Source organism: Watersipora subatra, chromosome 9 (assembly GCF_963576615.1).
Source record: "Watersipora subatra chromosome 9, tzWatSuba1.1, whole genome shotgun sequence".
Taxonomy (NCBI): domain Eukaryota; kingdom Metazoa; phylum Bryozoa; class Gymnolaemata; order Cheilostomatida; family Watersiporidae; genus Watersipora; species Watersipora subatra.
Genome location: NC_088716.1, coordinates 30,782,213 through 30,804,339, shown reverse-complemented (window position 1 = coordinate 30,804,339; position 22,127 = coordinate 30,782,213). Strand labels below are relative to the sequence as shown.

Genomic DNA, 22,127 nt, shown 5'->3' with positions numbered 1-22,127 from the left:
TTTCAAATGTGCCATTAAATGACTTTAAATTCTGGTTAATTCTACAGGCAATCTAATGGTAAAAATTGTATATGTTAAATAAAAATAGATCTTCTGTGCAAAACTTTCTTATTACTCAAGAAATGCCAGGCATTCATCTACATAGTCTATGCGATAGTTTTTACTATAATAAGAGCCGTGTTCCATCAGTCCGCCTGAAACGACGCTAAAAGAATTAGGACAAAGACTTGCACAGGAGTGTCTGATGCCCATACGTTCATTACGGTTAAGTGTTATCATCTGCACCCCTCGACCACCTTTCCATATCTAAGAATACTTGTGCACATAGTTATTACACATGATGATCTCTCACGGTACACAGGACTGCCAGCTACTTGTATAAAGTATGTTTTAATAAAACATGTTCACCCTTCATATAGGCTGAGGATATGCCCCTGTTGGTGACTAAGCCATTATCAAAGCGCATAAATACTAAATGACCAGTGTGCATGAGGGAAATTATTACAGATTCATATGACAACATATATGTGCAATGCTAGACTAAGCTCTACCACTTTACCTGTCTATTGCGGGGCTGACCTGAGCCGAACTACCTAAATTGGTAGCCGACCTAATCAAAGACCTGTCACTGCAAGCATAGTATCGGATGTGAACAAGAAATTGTCATAGCAACTGCTAACATACTCTAAATGAAGTGGTCATCAGGACACCCTGAAGATAGTCATTAAAAATAGCTATGATTCTTGGGTTAAAAAAAGCATCAGTCAATCAGTCATATTGAGAAACAAAATTAGACACCAAGATACATATCCTTTGTTCCAAGACTAAACCAGGACTAACAGTGCGGGTTCTAAACAATGCGTAGCTACAACTGGATCTTACCAGAACGATCAAAAAACAAAATTATGAAAAATGGCAAAGGATGTCACATTCTCTGGCAGCACTATGGATGATTGGTGAAAGACAAACATGATGAATGAGCTCTACCTGGGGGTGGTAGGAGCGCTGATAGGTGGTTTTCCAGTTACCGCTCCAGCAGCCGATCTTAAAATGCTTTCCGTATAAGCGCTTGTGTCCGATACATAACCTCCGGTCTGGTATGGAACGCTAAGAGTGTTTCCCGTTTCCTCGCCATGCAGCAGTTCCTGTAAACCCATGTTCAAACAATTAAATAAAAGTCCTATATCTTTTTATCCTTACTCCTGACATTGAAGACAACTGCAAATAGAGTGTCAGTTGTTTAACCACAGCCATATGAAACAACATGTTAAGAGTGTCAGTTGTTTAACCACAGCCATATGAAACAACCTGTTAAGAGTGTCAGTTGTTTAACCACAGCCATATGAAACTTGTTAAGAGTGTCAGTTGTTTAACCACAGCCATATGAAACAACCTGTTAAGAGTGTCAGTTGTTTAACCACAGCCATATGAAACAATCTGTTAAGATTATGTTACTCTCAAATCTTTACAGAAAATCCTTGAACCTCATGCTATCATCAGCTTTCTCGCAACTGATTAATGTGTACATATATGTTGCGCAACAACTTAAAAACCATCTACGATTTCAACCAGTTATTTGATGACATCTGTTACTTGCTGTAATCTTATGGGCAAATTATCAGATGGTTTTTATTCACTTTTTGTGGCACCATAAAATATTTTTTTTATAAAAATGATTGTGGACTGCCCAATTAAAAATATATAAAAGTTGTTTCCTCACCCCGGTTAACCCGTATGGGTGGTAGTAGTTTCTGCTCTAACTTGGGTATCCTACCAGAGACCTGGGAGTTTAAGCAGTTGCCTCAAGATCTTAGCTGTTCCCAGTAGGGCACTTTTCTGCAACTCACCTGAGTTGATTGCTGTTGGTATTTGGGCAAGCCACATTTTTATATAAATATATATATATTTATATATATCAATATACATATATATATATAACTAGCCAAATGCCTGGGGTTGCACAGGTATTAAAAACAGCTTATAAACAGTGGCAGGTAATGTCTAGTTGCCAACTGCTTGCTATTAGCCTGGCACAATGCCAATGACTAATTTGAGTAAGCTACTGTCCGTATTGCCAAACTTACTAATAAGAGCCATGAGAGCAAGCTTTAGTAACGTTGTGTGCAATGCAGAATCGCTATGCATATTTTAATCTAGATGGTGACTCATGTCGTCCTATGAATCCGTTGCATCTCGTGTAGCCTAATGAATTAGCCTTCTGCAATGCGAATGGGAGGTTCAGAGATCAAATCTGCGCTACGGATTTTTTATTGCTAGATTTTAATCCCTATAGCTGGACAGACAGACAGACACCGGACGATGACAAACTTTGAGATTTATATATATAGATAAATATATAAATCTCAAAGTTATCATTCTGGAAAAATTTATAAAGATATATATATTTCCAGAACGATTATTGCTTCTACTAACAAATCAGCGATGAGTTCAACACAACTAAACCATAGAAAATTGCGGTGAGAGACAGGAGATTTGACTTTATTAGTTTAGAAGATCAAATCTAATTTCAATTTAAATTGAGATTAGATTGCAATTATATCTTAACTCTTTAGGAGTCTACAAATACATTGACTAAGTTTTTATACAGCGGTAGTGTAGTGACACCTGGGTACTTTCATACAGGGTAGTGTATTGACACCTGAGTGCTTTCATACAGCGGTAGTGTAGTGACACCTGGGTGCATTCATACAACAGTAGTGTAGTGACGCCTGGGTACTTTCATACAGGGTAGTGTATTGAAACCTGGGTACTTTCATACAGCGGTAGTGTAGTGACACCTGGGTACTTTCATACAGGGTAGTGTGTAGTGACACCTGGGTGCTTTCATACAGCGGTAGTGTAGTGACACCTGGGTGCTTTCATACAGGGTAGTGTGTAGTGACACCTGGGTGCTTTCATACAGCGGTAGTGTAGTGACACCTGGGTACTTTCATACAGGGTAGTGTGTAGTGACACCTGGGTGCTTTCATACAGCGGTAGTGTAGTGACACCTGGGTGCTTTCATACAGCGATAGTGTAGTGACGCCTGGGTGCTTTCATACAGCGGTAGTGTAGTGACGTCTGGGTGCTCCAGTGCCAAAGTCTTGCACTGGGCTGACAAGCAGATCATGTTTCCATATAGCACTATAGTAGAACAATGTTTGTACGCCGCCTTTTGTACAACATGAAGCCTTTTTGCTTACGAGTCAACAAGAAAGCAAGACCTGCGCATGTGCAAGCACGATGCCGTTGGTCGCTAAAGCCGTTTCCATTTCGCTTCCGAACAGCGACACTGAATCACGACAGAATGAGAGCAATACAGCTGTTTCCATGATGTCGTTGCAGCACCATATGGGGGTGTCGCTACACTATCACTGTATGGAAACTTAGTAAATGTGTAGCATTATTTACAAACATGAATGCAAGTGCTTCTGCTACATAACAATCACTATGTTTCCACCGTGCAAATGGTGCGCATGTTGAGTTGTGATAAAAGATCTTTTTATCTTTTCTTTATATTTGTATTTATACTTTTTATCTTTGTAGAATTCCGTATATTTCCTTATATATTTGTTAAAAAGATAAGGAATTCTACCCCAGAGGTCACAGCGGTGCACTTGTGTCTCGTAAAATCGAAAAAGGAACGACTGAAGTTTCAATGTCTAAAACAGAATAACTTGCTCGCCATTTTCTTGCACATCTTTTGCAAGCGTTGTTTCCATCTTTCGCATGAATGAAACATTGGATAAGAATTTGCGAGTAGCAAAACTCGCTTGACTTGCAGATTTCTGTTGTTTCCATCTTTTGGATGACTTGCAGATTAACCGCGTCATGGAAACATATTGATTTCTTAACATAACACAACACCAACATGCACCAACACCGAGGCGTTGGTGCATGTTGGTGCATGTTGGTGCATGTTGGTGCATGTTGGTACATGTTGGTGCATGTTGGTGCATGTTGGTGCATGTTGGTGCATGTCTGCATGGCTCTTATGAGAAAGGAAAGTGGAAGTTCCTATTTCAAGCTGATTCAGAAATGTACCATCAGCCCACTAATGGTGGTCTTTAAATCCTGCAGCATCTGTTACATGAGCACACAGATGTGTAGTTGGAAGCATTTCAATGTATTTATATAATAATGATATAATTTTATTTCGAGTATAAATAGTAAAATTGCGTCACTTTTTACACACGATTTGAGAAATTTTTTTTAAAAATACCGGTTTATTTTACATAAACAGTTTTGCAATAAAATTTAGTATTCAAGATTGAAGCAGCCACCGCACTCCTTTTTGACCAGAAAACCTGACATTTAAAACAAGGCGCTTTACAAAACAATAAGAAATGCTGCAGCGCTTAACGATCCTAATCATAAGTTGTTACAGCAAAGGTGAAAGTGAAAAGGTGGAAAGTAAAAACAGTTTCCACAATATTGAGGATTCATGGCAACAAACCTTTTTTGCGTCAATGAATGTGAAACCCATCGTTCCAGTCATTTCTTTGATCGCTGACGAGCTTTCCATATCAAACGGGGGCAGCTTATAGGTGAAGGTCTGGTCAGGGTTTGCCGTAGGACCTCCCACAAAAGATAACTAAAATTTAATCAAATTCAAGCCGCCTAAAAACCACAGATTGTGAGATTGTCTGCAAAAATCTCTTCAAAACCAGCATGAAATCAATTGAACTCCTTTTGACTGTAACATCTTAATGCCTGATGAAAAACCATCGACTTCAGAAATATTCAGGTACGTTTGGGAACTCAAGGGTTAGTTTTCATAATTTACCAAAAGGTGGTAAATGTTTGTCAGTCAATGACAAGTTGTAGTAGTGAGTCACCAGCAATTGTGAGTGAGTCACACGCACTTGTCGATAGATTGCTGTCAATGAGTCCCGAGTAGTTGCCACAGAGGTAAGAGTTCTTGTCAGTAAGTCACAGATACATGTCAGTAAGTTACAGTTGCTTGTCAGTAACTTACAGGGGCTTGTCAGTAGCTTACAGGGGGCTTGTCAGTAGCTTACAGAGGCTTGTCAGTGAGTCACATATGCTGGTCAGTAAAGCATAATAACATCTAGTCAAGAGAGCAATGACCCTAAAACAGCAAAGCTGGCAGGCGATGCAGTGTTTTGTAAATGACAGATTTTGTTATTTCATCTGAAAAGATAGTGTATAGACAAGATATGAATTTGCCATGCCAATAGCCAAGCTACTAGCTACATAACATACAGCAATACAAATCTGCTGCAGAAAACATTTACATTAGTAACAAGATAAAAAGAGCTAGGAAAACAACCTAATTAATAAAGTGTTAGTAACTGTCAAACTGTACAGTAAATAACGATGACCAGATAGATGCACATTAGCATAGAAAAGACAAGTACGTGTACATTACATCTGTAATACATCTGTACATATACCTGTGAAACCTACAGAAAAATGATAATATACTCCTAAGAAGTTTGTGTGATGGATTAAGGCCACTCTAAAATTCAGCATTTCAACAAAATCTTAGTCATTCAGGTTATTATATTCATGCAAAAGAAAAGCAATCACCAGAGGAACTGAGTGCCTCTTAGAACCAGAGGAACTGAGTGCCTCTTAGAACCAGAGGAACTGAGTGCCTCTTAGAACCAGAGGAACTGAGTGCCTCTTAAAATCAGAGGAACTGAGTGCCTCTTAGAACCAGAGGAACTGAGTGCCTCTTAGAACCAGAGGAACTGAGTGCCTCTTAGAACCAGAGGAACTGAGTGCCTCTTAGAACCAGAGGAACTGAGTGCCTCTTAGAACCAGAGGAACTGAGTGCCTCTTAGAACCAGAGGAACTGAGTGCCTCTTAGAATCCAAATTACTTGCGAGTTTAACATGCAAAAAAGTTCACTTCACGGCAAATGAAATGAAGCTTCAAAAATATGGAGAGTTTAATATTTCAAAAATATTAGAGTTTATGTGTAGTCAACACTATAGAGTTTATGTGTAGTCAACACTATAGAGTTTATGTTTAGTCAACACTATAGAGCTTATGTGTAGTCAACACTATAGAGTTTATGTGTAGTCAACACTATAAAGTTTATGTGTAGTCAACACTATAAAGTTTATGTTTAGTCAACACTATAAAGTTTATGTGTAGTCAACACTATAGAGTTTATGTGTAGTCAACACTATAAAGTTTATGTGTAGTCAACACTATAAAGTTTATGTTTAGTCAACACTATAAAGTTTATGTTTAGTCAACACTATAGAGCTTATGTGTAGTCAACACTATAGAGTTTATGTTTAGTCAACACTATAAAGTTTATGTGTAGTCAACACTATAAAGTTTATGTTTAGTCAACACTATAAAGTTTATGTTTAGTCAACACTATAGAGCTTATGTGTAGTCAACACTATAGAGTTTATGTTTAGTCAACACTATAAAGTTTATGTGTAGTCAACACTATAGAGTTTATGTGTAGTCAACACTATAGAGTTTATGTTTAGTCAACACTATAGAGTTTATGTGTAGTCAACACTATAGAGTTTATGTGTAGTCAACACTATAGAGTTTATGTTTAGTCAACACTATAAAGTTTATGTGTAGTCAACACTATAGAGTTTATGTTTAGTCAACACTATAGAGCTTATGTGTAGTCAACACTATAGAGTTTATGTTTAGTCAACACTATAAAGTTTATGTGTAGTCAACACTATAGAGTTTATGTTTAGTCAACACTATAGAGCTTATGTGTAGTCAACACTATAGAGTTTATGTTTAGTCAACACTATAGAGTTTATGTGTAGTCAACACTATAAAGTTTATGCTTAGTCAACACTATAGAGTTTATGTGTAGTCAACACTATAGAGTTTATGTGTAGTCAACACTATAAAGTTTATGTTTAGTCAACACTATAGAGTTTATGTGTAGTCAACACTATAGAGTTTATGTGTAGTCAACACTATAGAGTTTATGTGTAGTCAACACTATAGAGTTTATGTGTAGTCAACACTATAAAGTTTATGTGTAGTTAACACTATAAAGTTTATGTGTAGTTAACACTATAAAGTTTATGTGTAGTCAACACTATAGAGTTTATGTGTAGTCAACACTATAGAGTTTATGTGTAGTCAACACTATAAAGTTTATGTGTAGTTAACACTATAAAGTTTATGTTCAGTCAACACTATAAAGTTTATGTGTAGTCAACACTATAAAGTTTATGTGTAGTCAACACTATAAAGTTTATGTTTAGTCAACATAAACTCTTCCCATATATTATAGGCCATCAAATGAAAGTTGTCAAAAACATATTGCTGAGCTTGAACTAACAATATGCATGACAAAGCAAAAAAGCACTTACTATAGTCTTTTCCCCAGGTGCTGGAGGCTTGGTGAAGGGTGACCAAGCAGTCCATCTCACAGTGACTGGAAAACTCTGCACCTTATTCATTGACAACTAAAAATAATGTAATGATTTTTACAATCATTTGTAAATAACCTCTATGTACGTCTATTTGGATTTACAGCTGCCTTTTCAAAGTTAACTAACATAAATTTAAATCAGTTTAATATTATTGATGAGACGTTTAAATTAACGTAACCCATAAAACAGGTAAAGATAATCAGGGTTGGCCGATTAAAATCATCCTAAAAAATCATGTTTGATGATTCTTTGATCGGTTTGATTTTTTTGATTTTTTCCATGTCAAAAAATGGGACTTATAGAGGGTTTACTGTGAATATGAACTGCACAACTTGGTCACAATCTGAAAAAAAAGTTCAATAAATTAAAGTGATGCAAAGTTGTTATGTTGCTAATGGTTTCATGTGGCACACTTTAACAAAACAAAATAATATTATGTTAGCGATTATGAAAAAAAGTGGTAATTGATGTTTTCAAAAGTCAATTGGAATAAAAAAAATCTGATTTAAATAAAAAAATCTGATTTTTTGGATTTTTTTTCAAAAATCATGATTTTTTCCAACTCTGAAAATAATATCATGTGTTGCTCCAAAACACAAAAATACGATTATTGGTCGAAGATAAACAGGGGTTGCCCTCTTTGGAGATATGGAGAGGAATGGTACACTCTCACCTGATTAGAGGTTTTGACTACAGGCTCGGTTACCATGTACTCTAAGGTAAACACAATCGTGAACATTGGATCATATACCATTCCACTAACAGGCACTCTGTCACGCAGAACAAATGTAGTCCCAAGATTGGCGCTGTTCCTGTAACAATACAGGAGTAAGCAACTTTAAGATAATAAAAGATATGCTAAGTTCCTTAGTTAAACAATGCAACTAGCAGAACACAGGAAAGCTAAAACATCAAGTTTTTTAAAGCTACAGAAAAGAATGTCATTTTTAGAACCATGCGCCTTCTCAGGAAGTCTAGAGTACTGAGGGCCGCTTTGAGGGCAGATATAACGCAGGGATATGCAAATAAGCTGTTTATATTTCAAAGTTCGCATATTTGAATGTAAATACTGGCATCTACCAGCTTACCAGATATTCTGTACTGCTTCACATATATCTTCTAATAATGTTCACATCTTTTCCATAAATAATCCGTGATGAAATAAAACTTACACATGCAGATTACTAGGCTGCATTTTAAATATATAAAATACGGCGTACATTATACCACATTACATTCTATACCCACATTACACTTTATACCCACATTACACTCTATACCCACATTACACTCTATACCCACATTACATTCTATACCCACATTACACTCTATACCCACATTACACTCTATACCCACATTACACTCTATACCCACATTACACTCTATACCCACATCACATTCAAACCCACATTACAATCTATACCCACATTACATTCTAAACCCACATTACATTCTATACCCACATTACACTCTAAACCCACATTACACTCTATAACCAAATTATACTCTATACCCACATTATACTCTATACCCACATTACATTCTAAACCCACATTACATTCTATACCCACATTACACTCTATACCCACATTACACTCTATACCCACATTAGACTCTATAACCACATTACATTCTATACCCACATAACACTCTATACCCCCATTACACCCTATACCCACATTACACTCTATAACCACATTATACTCTATACCCACATTAAACTCTATACCCACATTACACTCTATACCCACATTATATTCTAAACCCACATTACACTCTATACCCACATTACACTCTATACCCACATTACACTCTATAACCACATTATACTCTATACCCACATTAAACTCTATACCCCCATTACACTCTATACCCACATTACACTCTATAACCACATTATACTCTATACCCACATTATACTCTATACCCACATTACACTCTATATCCACATTATATTCTAAACCCACATTACACTCTATACCCACATTACACTCTATACCCACATTAAACTCTATAACCACATTACACTCTATACCCACATTACACTCTATACCCACATTAGACTCTATAACCACATTACACTCTATAACCAAATTATACTCTATACCCACATTATACTCTATACCCACATTACACTCTATACCCACATTACATTCTAAACCCACATTACATTCTATACCCACATTACACTCTATACCCACATTACATTCTATACCCACATTAAACTCTATAACCACATTACACTCTATACCCACATTACACTCTATACCCACATTAGACTCTATAACCACATTACACTCTATACCCACATTACATTCTAAACCCACATTACATTCTAAACCTACATTACATTCTATACCCACATTACACTCTATACCCACATTAGACTCTATAACCACATTACATTCTATACCCACATAACACTCTATACCCCCATTACACTCTATGCCCACATTACACTCTATAACCACATTACACTCTATAACCAAATTATACTCTATACCCATATTATACTCTATACCCACATTACACTCTATACCCACATTACATTCTAAACCCACATTACATTCTATACCCACATTACATTCTATACCCACATTACACTCTATACCCACATTAAACTCTATAACCACATTACACTCTATAACCACATTACACTCTATAACCAAATTATACTCTATACCCACATTATACTCTATACCCACATTACACTCTATACCCACATTACATTCTAAACCCACATTACATTCTATACCCACATTACACTCTATACCCACATTACACTCTATACCCACATTAAACTCTATACCCACGTTACACTCTATACCCACATTACACTCTATACGCACATTACACTCTATACGCACATTACATTCTATACCCACATTACACTCTATACCCACATTACACTCTATACCCACATTAGACTCTATAACCACATTACATTCTATACCCACATAACACTCTATACTCCCATTACACTCTATACCCACATTACACTCTATAACCACATTACACTCTATAACCAAATTATACTCTATACCCACATTATACTCTATACCCACATTACACTCTATACCCACATTACATTCTAAACCCACATTACATTCTATACCCACATTACACTCTATACCCACATTACACTCTATACCCACATTAAACTCTATACCCACGTTACACTCTATACCCACATTACACTCTATACGCACATTACACTCTATACGCACATTACATTCTATACCCACATTACATTCTATACCCACATTACACTCTATACCCACATTAGACTCTATAACCACATTACATTCTATACCCACATAACACTCTATACTCCCATTACACTCTATACCCACATTACACTCTATAACCACATTACACTCTATAACCAAATTATACTCTATACCCACATTATACTCTATACCCACATTACACTCTATACCCACATTACATTCTAAACCCACATTACATTCTATACCCACATTACACTCTATACCCACTTTACACTCTATACCCACATAAGACTCTATAACCACATTACACTCTATAACCAAATTATACTCTATACCCACATTATACTCTATACCCACATTACACTCTATACCCACATTACATTCTAAACCCACATTACATTCTATACCCACATTACACTCTATACCCACATTACACTCTATACCCACATTAAACTCTATACCCACGTTACACTCTATACCCACATTACACTCTATACGCACATTACACTCTATACGCACATTACATTCTATACCCACATTACATTCTATACCCACATTACACTCTATACCCACATTAGACTCTATAACCACATTACATTCTATACCCACATAACACTCTATACTCCCATTACACTCTATACCCACATTACACTCTATAACCACATTACACTCTATAACCAAATTATACTCTATACCCACATTATACTCTATACCCACATTACACTCTATACCCACATTAAACTCTATACCCACATTACACTCTATACGCACATTACACTCTATACCCACATTATACTCTATATCTAGATTGCACTGTACTCTATACCTAGATTACACCCTACTATATACCTAGATTATAATGTACTCTATACCTAGATTACACTGTACTCTATACCTAGATTACACTGTACTTTATACTTTGACTCTTACCATGCATATATATATATATATATATATCTATATATATATATATATATGTATACATATATATTTATTTCATAAGTGCGTCTGTGAGTTAACAATAGACTAGCACTAAGGAGGAAGGAGTCGAAGCGCTGAGATGTAATGCTGTAGCAAGGAATGCAACTAGCTCATAGAATGAACATGGTAACACCAAGCAGTATTAAACACAACTTACGACTTTTGATACCTGTGATAAGTTGCAAGTAATAAATTAATCACCTAACTTGTACAGGTTAAAGCAAACACACAAAGAGAAATAGATGATGATCAAACCAAAACTCAAATAGTTGTTAACAACATTGCTTTCAACATAAATGTTAGCAGTCATTTTATGACATTATTATGAAACTGTAGTAAACCTTGCAATAGCATGTGGGTCCAAAAATGTTGAATATTTTGTCAAACCACTGCTTCAACTATCGACGCTGCTAGTTTTACATACAGTGATGTGTGGGAAGATGTGCGTTGAGGCTTTCTGATGGATGACCCACGCCTCTGGGATAACTCCTGAGGAACCAAATGCGCCACCTCCGGTTTCTCCACATAACAGAATCCATTGTGCACGCCAATCTGACACACAATAAAAACATAATGTGTAACTCTAAGGCTGCATCATAAAGGTCATGAGGTCATTGCATGCTCCGTAAGTGTCAGCCACAGTCGGTGGCAGAAGTCAAGGAGTTTCCACTAGTAAAATATCAGCTAGTAGACAGCAGCCTGCAACCTTCAAGAGCAGGTATCAAACAGGCTGTCAACAGATACAACTAATTTTGGAGTAGGGTCTATGAAAGGCACTTCATGCCAGTTCACACATAACTCATACTGACCATTGAGTCTATAAAGGGCACTTCATGCCAGTTCACACATAACTCGTACTGACCATCGAGTCTATAAAGGGCACTTCATGCCAGTTCACACATAACTCATACTGACCATTGAGTCTATAAAGGGCACTTCATGCCAGTTCACACATAACTCATACTGACCATTGAGTCTATAAAGGGCACTTCATGCCAGTTCACACATAACTCATACTGACCATTGAGTCTATAAAGGGCACTTATAATCTATATGTCGTATATAAATTTCAATGTTTGTTGGTTTGTAGTGCCTGTGTCCAGTTATAGCGATTAAAGTCTACCGATGAATGACACTGGAACTCAACTTGTGACACTCAAACTGCAAGACCACAAACCAGTGTGCATAGTCACCAGGCTAAGCTATCCTTAACATTGTCAACTATTTTATTTATGCTTATCGCGATTGCAGGTTACAAGTTATTTAAATATGTACCAATTATTATTACCTTTTGCGCTTGTTTTTTTTCAAATTTTTTTAAAAGCCATTTCAAAATCCATTACTTTTTTTTATTAATTTGTAATTTTCAAATGTGTCATTCCTATTTCCGGTTCTTTACGTTTGCACTAGTATTGAGAGGTACCAGTATCTTTTGTTCAAAGTTTTGATGGATAGCTTCTGCTGCAGCAGCACCCTTTCTTACACATACACTTCTATGCACCAATTGTTATTGTTGATTCTAAATATTCAGGATTTTTATTTTGTTTTCCCTGCTTGTATTAATTGTATCAGTATCAAATCATTTTTCATTGTAGCAAAACAGACTTTATCTAGCCATTAATTGCTTATTATTATTTCACATTTAAATACATTTACAGTTGTTTTATTTTTTATCTAAATTTATTTCAACTGCACAAAATACTTTTCTCAAAATATCAAGTTCCAAAGCCATATTGGTAAATGTTGTATATGTTAAATAAAAATAATTTTCTTTGCAAAGACTGTTATTACCTATTATTGCAATGCAGGGTATTCATCTACCTAGTTACATTATAATTGTTTAATTTATAATGGCATCAATTAATTTTAATCTAAATCAGCTCTTTCTTTTATATTTATGTTGCTTATATTTTGAAAAACTTCCACTTTAAGGTGATTGTAAGGTGAGACTTAATTGTATAGCTAAAAGCATTGGTTGAACTTTCAAAAAATATTCTCATATAAAAGTTTAAAATGAAAGGGAACCTACCATTAAGCGACGTTCCGCTATGCAGACTGTACTGCCATCAGCCACGGTGTTGTCCCTGTTGAGGCGATCCTCGTTGAGCAATAAGACGAGTTCATCCTCAAATTTCTCAATGTTGGGGTAGAGGGTGACAGAGACCTTGTCCAGAAAAGATTTCATCGATTTCAGGAGCCGCGGCTTTTTAAAACAATCCTCTGCAAGGAGGATTTCAGACTTTCAGAGAGCCATATAACTATTATACAACTGCCATTATTAATATTATTCAAACAGCTAATTATTATACAACTAATTAATTATACAACTACACACCAATCAGAAAAAGCCTACTAAAGTTGCTCAGCAACCTTCTGCTTTAATAAGTACATACTTTGTGTTAAGATTTATATGGTCGGGTTATATGGTCGGGTTATATGCCAGGCTTATTTATATGTGGGGACTTATGGCACTTATATGTTGGGACTTATGGCACTTATATGTGGGGATATATGGCACTTATATGTGGGGACCTATGGCACTTATATGTGGGGACTTATGGCACTTATATGTGGGGATATATGGCACTTATATGTGGGGACCTATGGCACTTATATGTGGGGACTTATGGCACTTATATGTGGGGATATATGGCACTTATATGTGGGGACCTATGGCACTTATATGTGGGGACTTATGACACTTATATGTGGGGACCTATGGCACTTATATGTGGCGATATACAATATAAATGTATTTCTATTAAGATTACTGTATCAATTAACCAACCTCAATGTACAGTATGCTATACATTGAGTACAGTAGTACAGTACACAGTAGTACAGTAGCTACAAAGTACATTCAAAGCACAAGTAGAAGACATGATTACCTTTGAGATGAGCTTATACAGCTACACAATGATTCAAGGCTAAAGATTTATTTGTCGATGTATCCCTCAACCAGTGTTGGCCAAAAATGGCATCCAGCTACCCTTTGGTGGCCAAGAAGTGTTTAGCGTTGTTACTGTGTTTCGTGACCACATATCTCTGTTTCGCCACGATGGTGCAATTAACAACTAAACCAAGGAACTGCCTTAAAATGCTCAGGGCATTAGGTGTGCTTCATCTCAAGAAGAACTTTGATACTTGCAGAACTTGCAGGTAAATGCCATTGTCAAAGTTCGCATTAACTTTTGTTGCTTTTTTTTATTACTCTGTATGAATATAGGAATCTTCTCAATATAGTAATTATTATCAACATTAAAATTTACCAATGGTTTCTAACTTTCTTTGGCAATAGATATTTTGAATTCCGCAACGTGGGCCGTAGTATAAAAAAGTTGGGAACCCATGTCACAGACAGCGCTGATACTTAAGCAAACAAGAGGTTGATCAGTCAGAGAATTCTACCAAAAAGACTCACTGACTGCAGAATCACTGTGTATAGAATCAACGACTCCTGGCACTATGTCATTTGGTCCGATAATGACATTCTCTGGCAGCAGGTGCTGAATCTTGAGAAGAGACAAGCTGGTCATGACGCTGCATGACAGAGTGCAACCCTGAGCTATATGTAGACTCTCATGTTTTTCAATGGGCTCTTCCAAAAATAGGAGGCTCCTCACTGTTCCGTAGTATACATTCAGCCTGTCAATATAGAGCAACGACTTTGGAGTTATCCTGCCTTAATATTAATTACTGGAGTGTTTGGTATTGCGTACAGGTGTTTATCCACAAAAAATCAACAATATATATCCTTGTCAAAAATAAATCACTTCTTTGAGCATGAATTTTTTGCTTTATAAAGATGCTAAAAAAATGCAGCACCTACTTTCATGATCATCATACTGAAGTTCTTCGACAGGTTACTTAACCCTTGATCCACATGCACAGTTCAAAAACATAAATTTAATGTTGTGAATTGTTTTCTTTCGCACAATGTAACTATTAAGCATAGAGCAGACCACTCTTTGCCTTACAGTCACACTTTATCGCCGCCCAGTGTTTTTCCATAATAGTATGTCTAAACTCTAAAGCATTATTTTAAAAACTGTTCAGTTTAAATGCTAAGACGACAAATGAAAAAAATCTCTGGAAGTCTATTAGTAGCTATCCAACTCGCCTGCCTAACTAGCCAACACAAGCCAATAGTATGTAGGGTATACACTAGTACATCAGTTAAAAGCGCATAACAACGTTGCTTCACACATAACGAATACCGGCTGGCCTCATTAGGTGAATGCTGACGTTGCACAGGTAATGAAAACAGTTTGTAAACAATTACAGGTAATGTAGTATAAAGGTAATGTAGCAGGTAAGGTAATGTTTATAGGCTGTTTTTATAACTCATTCAATGCAGGGTATTCAGCTAGTACTGCATAGATAGCACTAATATATACTATATCTAGTATACTATATATATAGTATACTATATACATGTATAGTAAAATATATATAGTATACTACATACATATATATATACATATATACTATATATAGTATACTATATATAGTATACTATATACATGTATAGTATACTATGTATATGGTATAAAGTATATATATAGTACACATGTAGTATTAATATTATATATACAGTAGTATATAAGAAACTTTTTGGAGCTGGGAAGGTCTCTGAACACATATATAATAACAAGACAGAGACAAAGTACAGGAAGCTCCGAAAACCAGCTAATAGTCAGGAATGTGATAGGTAAAAGCAGACTGAGACAAATTGAAAGCCTTAGGGCTATGAGAATAGAGAGTAACCTTAAAGATAGGTTCGAAGAAAAAAAACTATAATGCATTTAGCATTTCGTCTGTGAAGAACAATTGATATATATATATATATACAGGACAGATAGCGCAGTTGGTAAGGTATCGGGACCGTGATCATTAGGTCCTCGGTTCAAACCCCAACAACTGCACTTTTCTGGTGGTCCTTGGACAAGACCCGTGCTTGTATAATGTCTACAACCTCTATGATGAGTGCAATAACCAAAGCCATGCCGGCTCGGACGTCGCCCGATCAAACAAGGTCCGCGCTGCCTGTAGCTGAACCTGGACAAGGCAGTGAAAAATGGGCTACTGGTTCAAAACGGATGAAATGGACTCGGACTAATAACACGGACCTCATGCAGTGCTACTTTATGAGTGAACCTCAAAAGTGGGGCTATATGGGAATTGATGCGGCAACTGTGGATAAACATGCGCCCTGAATTGCCACTAACCGCTAAGCAACTTGTAGCTCAGAGGAGTAACATAATCAAGCGGCACCTCATATCAGAACTTGAGGTAGATGAAATTAGGGAACAGTTCACCCAAGTAACCTCAACCAACGAGGAGTGCATATCAACACACACTGTCACGCATACACGATCATGTGTTGACTCACGGGTTGAAGAAGACATGCACTTGGACCTTGACCCAAGAGTGAGAGAGCTTGCGGAAAATATCATCAACAAGATGTCAGCTGCTAATGATTATGGAAGCAGGGTACCACTACGAAGAGTTAGCAAGGCCATAAGAAGCTGTTAGAAGACATTAACTTGGCACTGGTGACGATCTCAACTGGATCAATAAGTGAGACTAATGCCTTAATCTACAGTACAGCAACTGTCATCTTGGAGGAGATGGATATTAAGCCAATGCCAACAAGGCTTCAAGCCATTCCATCCTGGCAGCTGAGGCTACAAAATAAGATCAAGGACTTGCGCAAGAAAGTTAGTAGGCTCAGTGAGAGATCTAACCACAGTTTGGAGCGTCCAAAAAGGGAAGCCACAACAGCAGCTCTAGAATCTGCCAAACAGCAGCTAGTAGCACTCTCGGCATGACTGAAGCAGTACACCAAAGAGCGGGATAACAAGAGAATGAACAAACTGTTCATCATTAATCCATCTAAAGTGTATTCCCAGTTCAAAGGTGAACTGCAGAGGCCAATGTCTGAGCCTCCCTGATCTAGCACTTCAAAGTTCTGGAAGGACATCTGGGAGAAAGAGACTACTCATAACACCGCTGCAAATTGGCTGAAGAGGCTTAAAGAGAACCATCAACACACTGTGGCTCAGCAAGGACTCACCATCAGCAAAGAAGACATCAAGTGCAGAGTGCATCGTATGAAGAACTGGGCAGCACCTGGCCTTGACATGATTCAAGCCTTCTGGTTATTGGCTATATAGGTTAAAGAAATTGACATCACTTCACACTAGAATGGCTAAGCAGATGGAATGCCTAATAGAACAAGGTGATCATCCAGAATGGCTGACCAAAGGACGAACTGTACTTCTGATAAAAGATCCAAAGCAGGGGCCGATTCCCAAAAACTATCGACCAATAACGTGCTTGCCCACCACTTGGAAACTGCTCTCAGGAATAGTTGCAGACAAACTGGAAGAGCACATGAGTCACTATATGACCAGTGCTCAGAAAGGAATTGGGCGCAACACCCGAGGAGCTAAACATCAGTTACTGGTGGATCGGACGGTCTGTCAAGACAGCAGGAGAAGGCAAACCAATCTTGCCATGGCTTGGATCGACTACAAAAAGGCCTATGACTCAATTCCCCATAGTTGGATACTTGAGTGCCTCAGTATGTACAATGTTCACCCTGCTCTTGTGGCATTCATCAAGATGTCAATGACCAAATGGAAGACGGAACTGGAGGCTAATGGCAAAAAATCTGGCGAGTGTACAAATTATGCGAGGCATCTATCAAGGTGACTCCTTATCACCGCTGCTTTTCTGCATATGCCTAAACCCTCTAAGCAATATGCTGGAGGAGACTCAATATGGGTACCAGTTTAAGAGTGGCACCAAGATAAACCACCTCTTCTACATGGATGACATCAAGCTGTACGCTAACAAAGAAAGGGACATTGATTCGCTAATACACCTCACTCAGGTATACAGCAAGGACATCGAAATGACCTTCGGTATTGAGAAATGTGAAAGGCTAATTCTTAAGAAAGGCCATTCTATGCTCACAGATGGCCTAAGAATGCCAAATGGTACCATCAAAGATATAGAAGAAGGGTACAAGTACTTGGGGATTATGCAAAGCAACATCAACCACGAAGCCGAGGTACGTCACAAAGCCATTACCGAATACAAGAAACGCCTTTGGCAGGTCTTACGAAGCCAGCTCAATGCCAAGAACCAAATCATGGCAATAAATACCTACGCACTGCCAGTAATAAGATACCCAGCAGGCATAATAAAGTGGACTGAGGAAGCCATCAAAGAAACAGATATAGCAACTCGTAAACTGCTGACCATGCATGGAGCACTCCACCCAAAATATGATACTACTAGATTGTATCTCGATAGGAAAGATGGCGGTAGGGGACTCAAAAGTGTACAGCAGACAGTGAAAGAGGAGGAGCAAAGCATCAAAGCATATGCAGCCTCCATGGCCATCTCAGATAAGTTGCTAACTGAATTTCAATCGGCTGCTCTTACAACGGACCTTCGCCCTGATGATGAGGAAATTGACTGGCACACGAAACCTCTTCATGGTGCTTACCACCAACAAATATCTAAGGTTGGCGATCTTCACCAGACATATATGTGGCTGAACAAAGGAAACCTAACGGCCAATACAGAGTCGCTAATCATGGCAGCCCAGGAGCAAGTGCTCCCAACAAGGCAACTCCAAACGAAAATCTATCACACTAGAGACGATCCTAGATGCAGACTGTGCAAAGATGCACCTGAGACCATCCAACACATCATCAGTGGATGCAGGCAGCTAGCAGGGAACGCATACACTGAGCGGCATAATCATGTCGCAGGTATTGTGTATAGAAGTCTATGTGATGAGTATGGCCTTAATAAACCACAACACTGGTGGGAAGCTCCTGGTAAGGTGAATGAAAATGACCGCGCTAAGATCCTCTGGGACTTCTACATCCAAACTGACAAGCATGTCCTAGCAAACCAACCAGATATAGTGGTGGTAGACAAGGAGATAAGAGGGCTACTATAATAGATATAACAGTACCCAATGACTACAATATAGACAGCAAAGAAAAAGAAAAGGTAGAGAAATATCTCCCTCTTGGAGAAGAAATTGAAAAATGCTGGAATGTAAGAACAACTGTAATCCCAGTAGTCATTGGGGCACTGGGCGCAATAACACCGGCGCATAAAATGTGGCTTGCCCAAATACCAACAACAATCAACTCAGGTGAGTTGCAGAAAAGTGCGCTATTGGGAACAGCTAAGATCTTGAGGCGAGTGCTCAAACTCCCAGGTCTCTGGTAGGAGACCCGAGTTAGAGCAGAATTTACCACCCATACGGGGTATCCGGGGTGAGGAAACAATTTTTTTTTATTTTATATATATATATATAGTAAAATATGTAAAGGCTAAAAACGAACATTTAACAATGTATCATGAAGTGTACATTGTTAAGGAAAAATGAGAGAAAAGCAAAATGAAGGTGAAAGATGCAGTATAGAAAATCTAGAGCGCTCAATGGCGCTCTTGAGCTGTGAACGCCTTCAATATTTTTAAAAGTATACAAGATGAAATAGATAATGCAGAATGTTGCGTTTTGCATAAAACCAAACTAAAACAAAATGACCGGCTGCGTTGATTGCTACAAATAACAGAATGTACACCTTGTCCACGCTTGTGTAACAACAAACAACACGTACCTTTCAACCTTTGGTTCACGATTAGCGCTAACATCTAGTACACTGTCTAAGGCAAATGGGTGAACAAAAGTCCACCCCTTGCTGCACCGTTTAGACCGGCCTTTATGGTTCTCAACAGAAATCAGCTCAAAAACAAGAAGTACATTGACATCTTTGACACCGGTATAGAAGTAGACATTCTAAAAATGATGAATAAATTAGAATTTATTGTTGACAGATGGATATGTGTTTCAAAATAAAGGAAGACCACCAATGGAGTACTGTACTCGTTGACATACTTACTTTAGTTTACAGGTAGAAGGTCATAGCGTTGTGATATATTTTCTCTAGCACAATGGTTACCTGGTTTATAGATAGCTTGTGCTTCTGGCCAACAACTTTAGCAGAGAGAAGTGGTCCTGTCCAAGACCGCCCAAAGAACTGCTTGTAAGCGACATCAAAAAGTGAGATGCGAAGCTGATACTCATTCTTAGGACCATCAGCCTTCTGAAAATATATATATGTAAAAGGCATGAAAGCAGAAACATCCTAAAATGCATGGCTTTTATGTTTTTTAAATACCTTTTCTGCAACAAATTAAAATTTGGACATTTGACCACAACTTGATTTACTAACTAGTAAAAATTTATAACACAATTCTGGCTCGCTAAATGGTTAACAAATATTAAAGGTTTTCAAATATATAAATACAACGTTCAACAATTTAAGATACAAATAAAAACAAGACCTCGTCAGTGCTTGATACGTTTTACGCTTAATTTTTAAACCTAACAAAGCTTGTCATCAATAAATCTTTTTGTTAACTTAGAGATCCTTTAAAAAAATTTATTTAAAAAGCAGTGTCATTTTTTTTCTTTTGCACTTTAAACAAAATATGATCAATTTTTTGAAAATAATGAATAAACTTGAAGAAAGCCCTATTGATTATTTTTAATTGGAGTTTTAAAACATTCACCAAACCTATAAAGTACATTCTTGATAAACAAAAAGTAAAAAAGATTTATGGCAAAACGATGACAAACGTCTCTATTGCCGCATCGCATATAGAGCGTGACACTATATGTACATACCAAAACATGCTGATCATTAGATGTAAACTATTGTAAAATGAATTGGTTGAATGCTTTAAAATTGATAGGCAACATGAGCCGGTACGATTAGCATCGACAAATACGAGATACATCTTAGTAACTACAACCAGACACCGAAGTTATTTACCAGTTCAATTCCATCAATGTGTTTCAATGCAATGCAAAATGGAGTAGGATTTGCGCTTTCTTTTATAATGCGATCATAGGCAGGTGGGAGAACCACATTTTTTGCAAGAAAATCCTTCCACGCTTTTGCCTTCACGCATTCCATTGCAGTGAGCCGCTTGTTGTTGCAAAGGACGCATTCTCAGCTCCGCAGCAAAACGCTGGTGGTCTCTTGTTTAAGAGGCCCTAAAATAGTTTTAGTTTTAAATGTGTTGACCGTATCGTTAATTAATGCGTCAAGGAGTGCTTGAAGGAGTAGGTATCCATAATCATTGCAAAATCATTCATCGGTGCAATTGTAAAATCACATGGCTGCTAATGGTGCATCTTCAGCATAATTTTAATGACAAATGTTACATTATAATGTAATTTAATTATTATAACTAACAAAAAAAGACCTAGCGATCGGAGGGTCCCTTTCTTGCTTCTCATGAGGCTCTAGGGACTAAACATCATCCAGATCCAGATAAAACATTAATTATTTATTATAATATAATAAACTTTACCGTATTACTGTGCTGTTTTCAAAAGATATGTGAGTACTGTTATATGCTCATTGAACTTTATCATTACGATTGGTGATTAACGTCTGCCATCGACGTTTATGGG

The 22,127-nt window shown here is 37.3% G+C and overlaps 2 protein-coding genes across 3 annotated transcripts in view; one reads left to right on the top strand and one right to left on the bottom strand.

Moving 5' to 3' along the window:
• The window catches only part of LOC137405520 (nephrocystin-4-like), a 47,847-nt gene extending 26,223 nt beyond the window's left edge, over positions 1–21,624 (bottom strand). Inside the window, exons 1-10 of the mRNA XM_068091819.1 lie at positions 21,481–21,624; positions 20,605–20,748; positions 20,263–20,441; positions 15,030–15,253; positions 13,638–13,828; positions 12,033–12,160; positions 8,071–8,209; positions 7,335–7,430; positions 4,457–4,594; positions 988–1,145 (exon numbers count right to left, since the gene is read on the bottom strand). Of these exons, the coding sequence (XP_067947920.1) occupies positions 988–1,145; positions 4,457–4,594; positions 7,335–7,430; positions 8,071–8,209; positions 12,033–12,160; positions 13,638–13,828; positions 15,030–15,253; positions 20,263–20,441; positions 20,605–20,748; positions 21,481–21,624 (1,541 nt within the window). The remainder of the gene's footprint in view (positions 1–987; positions 1,146–4,456; positions 4,595–7,334; positions 7,431–8,070; positions 8,210–12,032; positions 12,161–13,637; positions 13,829–15,029; positions 15,254–20,262; positions 20,442–20,604; positions 20,749–21,480) is intronic.
• A 101-nt stretch (positions 21,625–21,725) lies between these two features.
• LOC137403975 (uncharacterized) overlaps positions 21,726–22,127 on the top strand; it is a 40,431-nt gene continuing 40,029 nt past the window's right edge. For both annotated transcript variants that reach the window (XM_068090122.1, XM_068090121.1), the window contains exon 1: positions 21,726–21,773. The gene's annotated coding sequence lies outside the window, so the exon portion shown is untranslated. The remainder of the gene's footprint in view (positions 21,774–22,127) is intronic.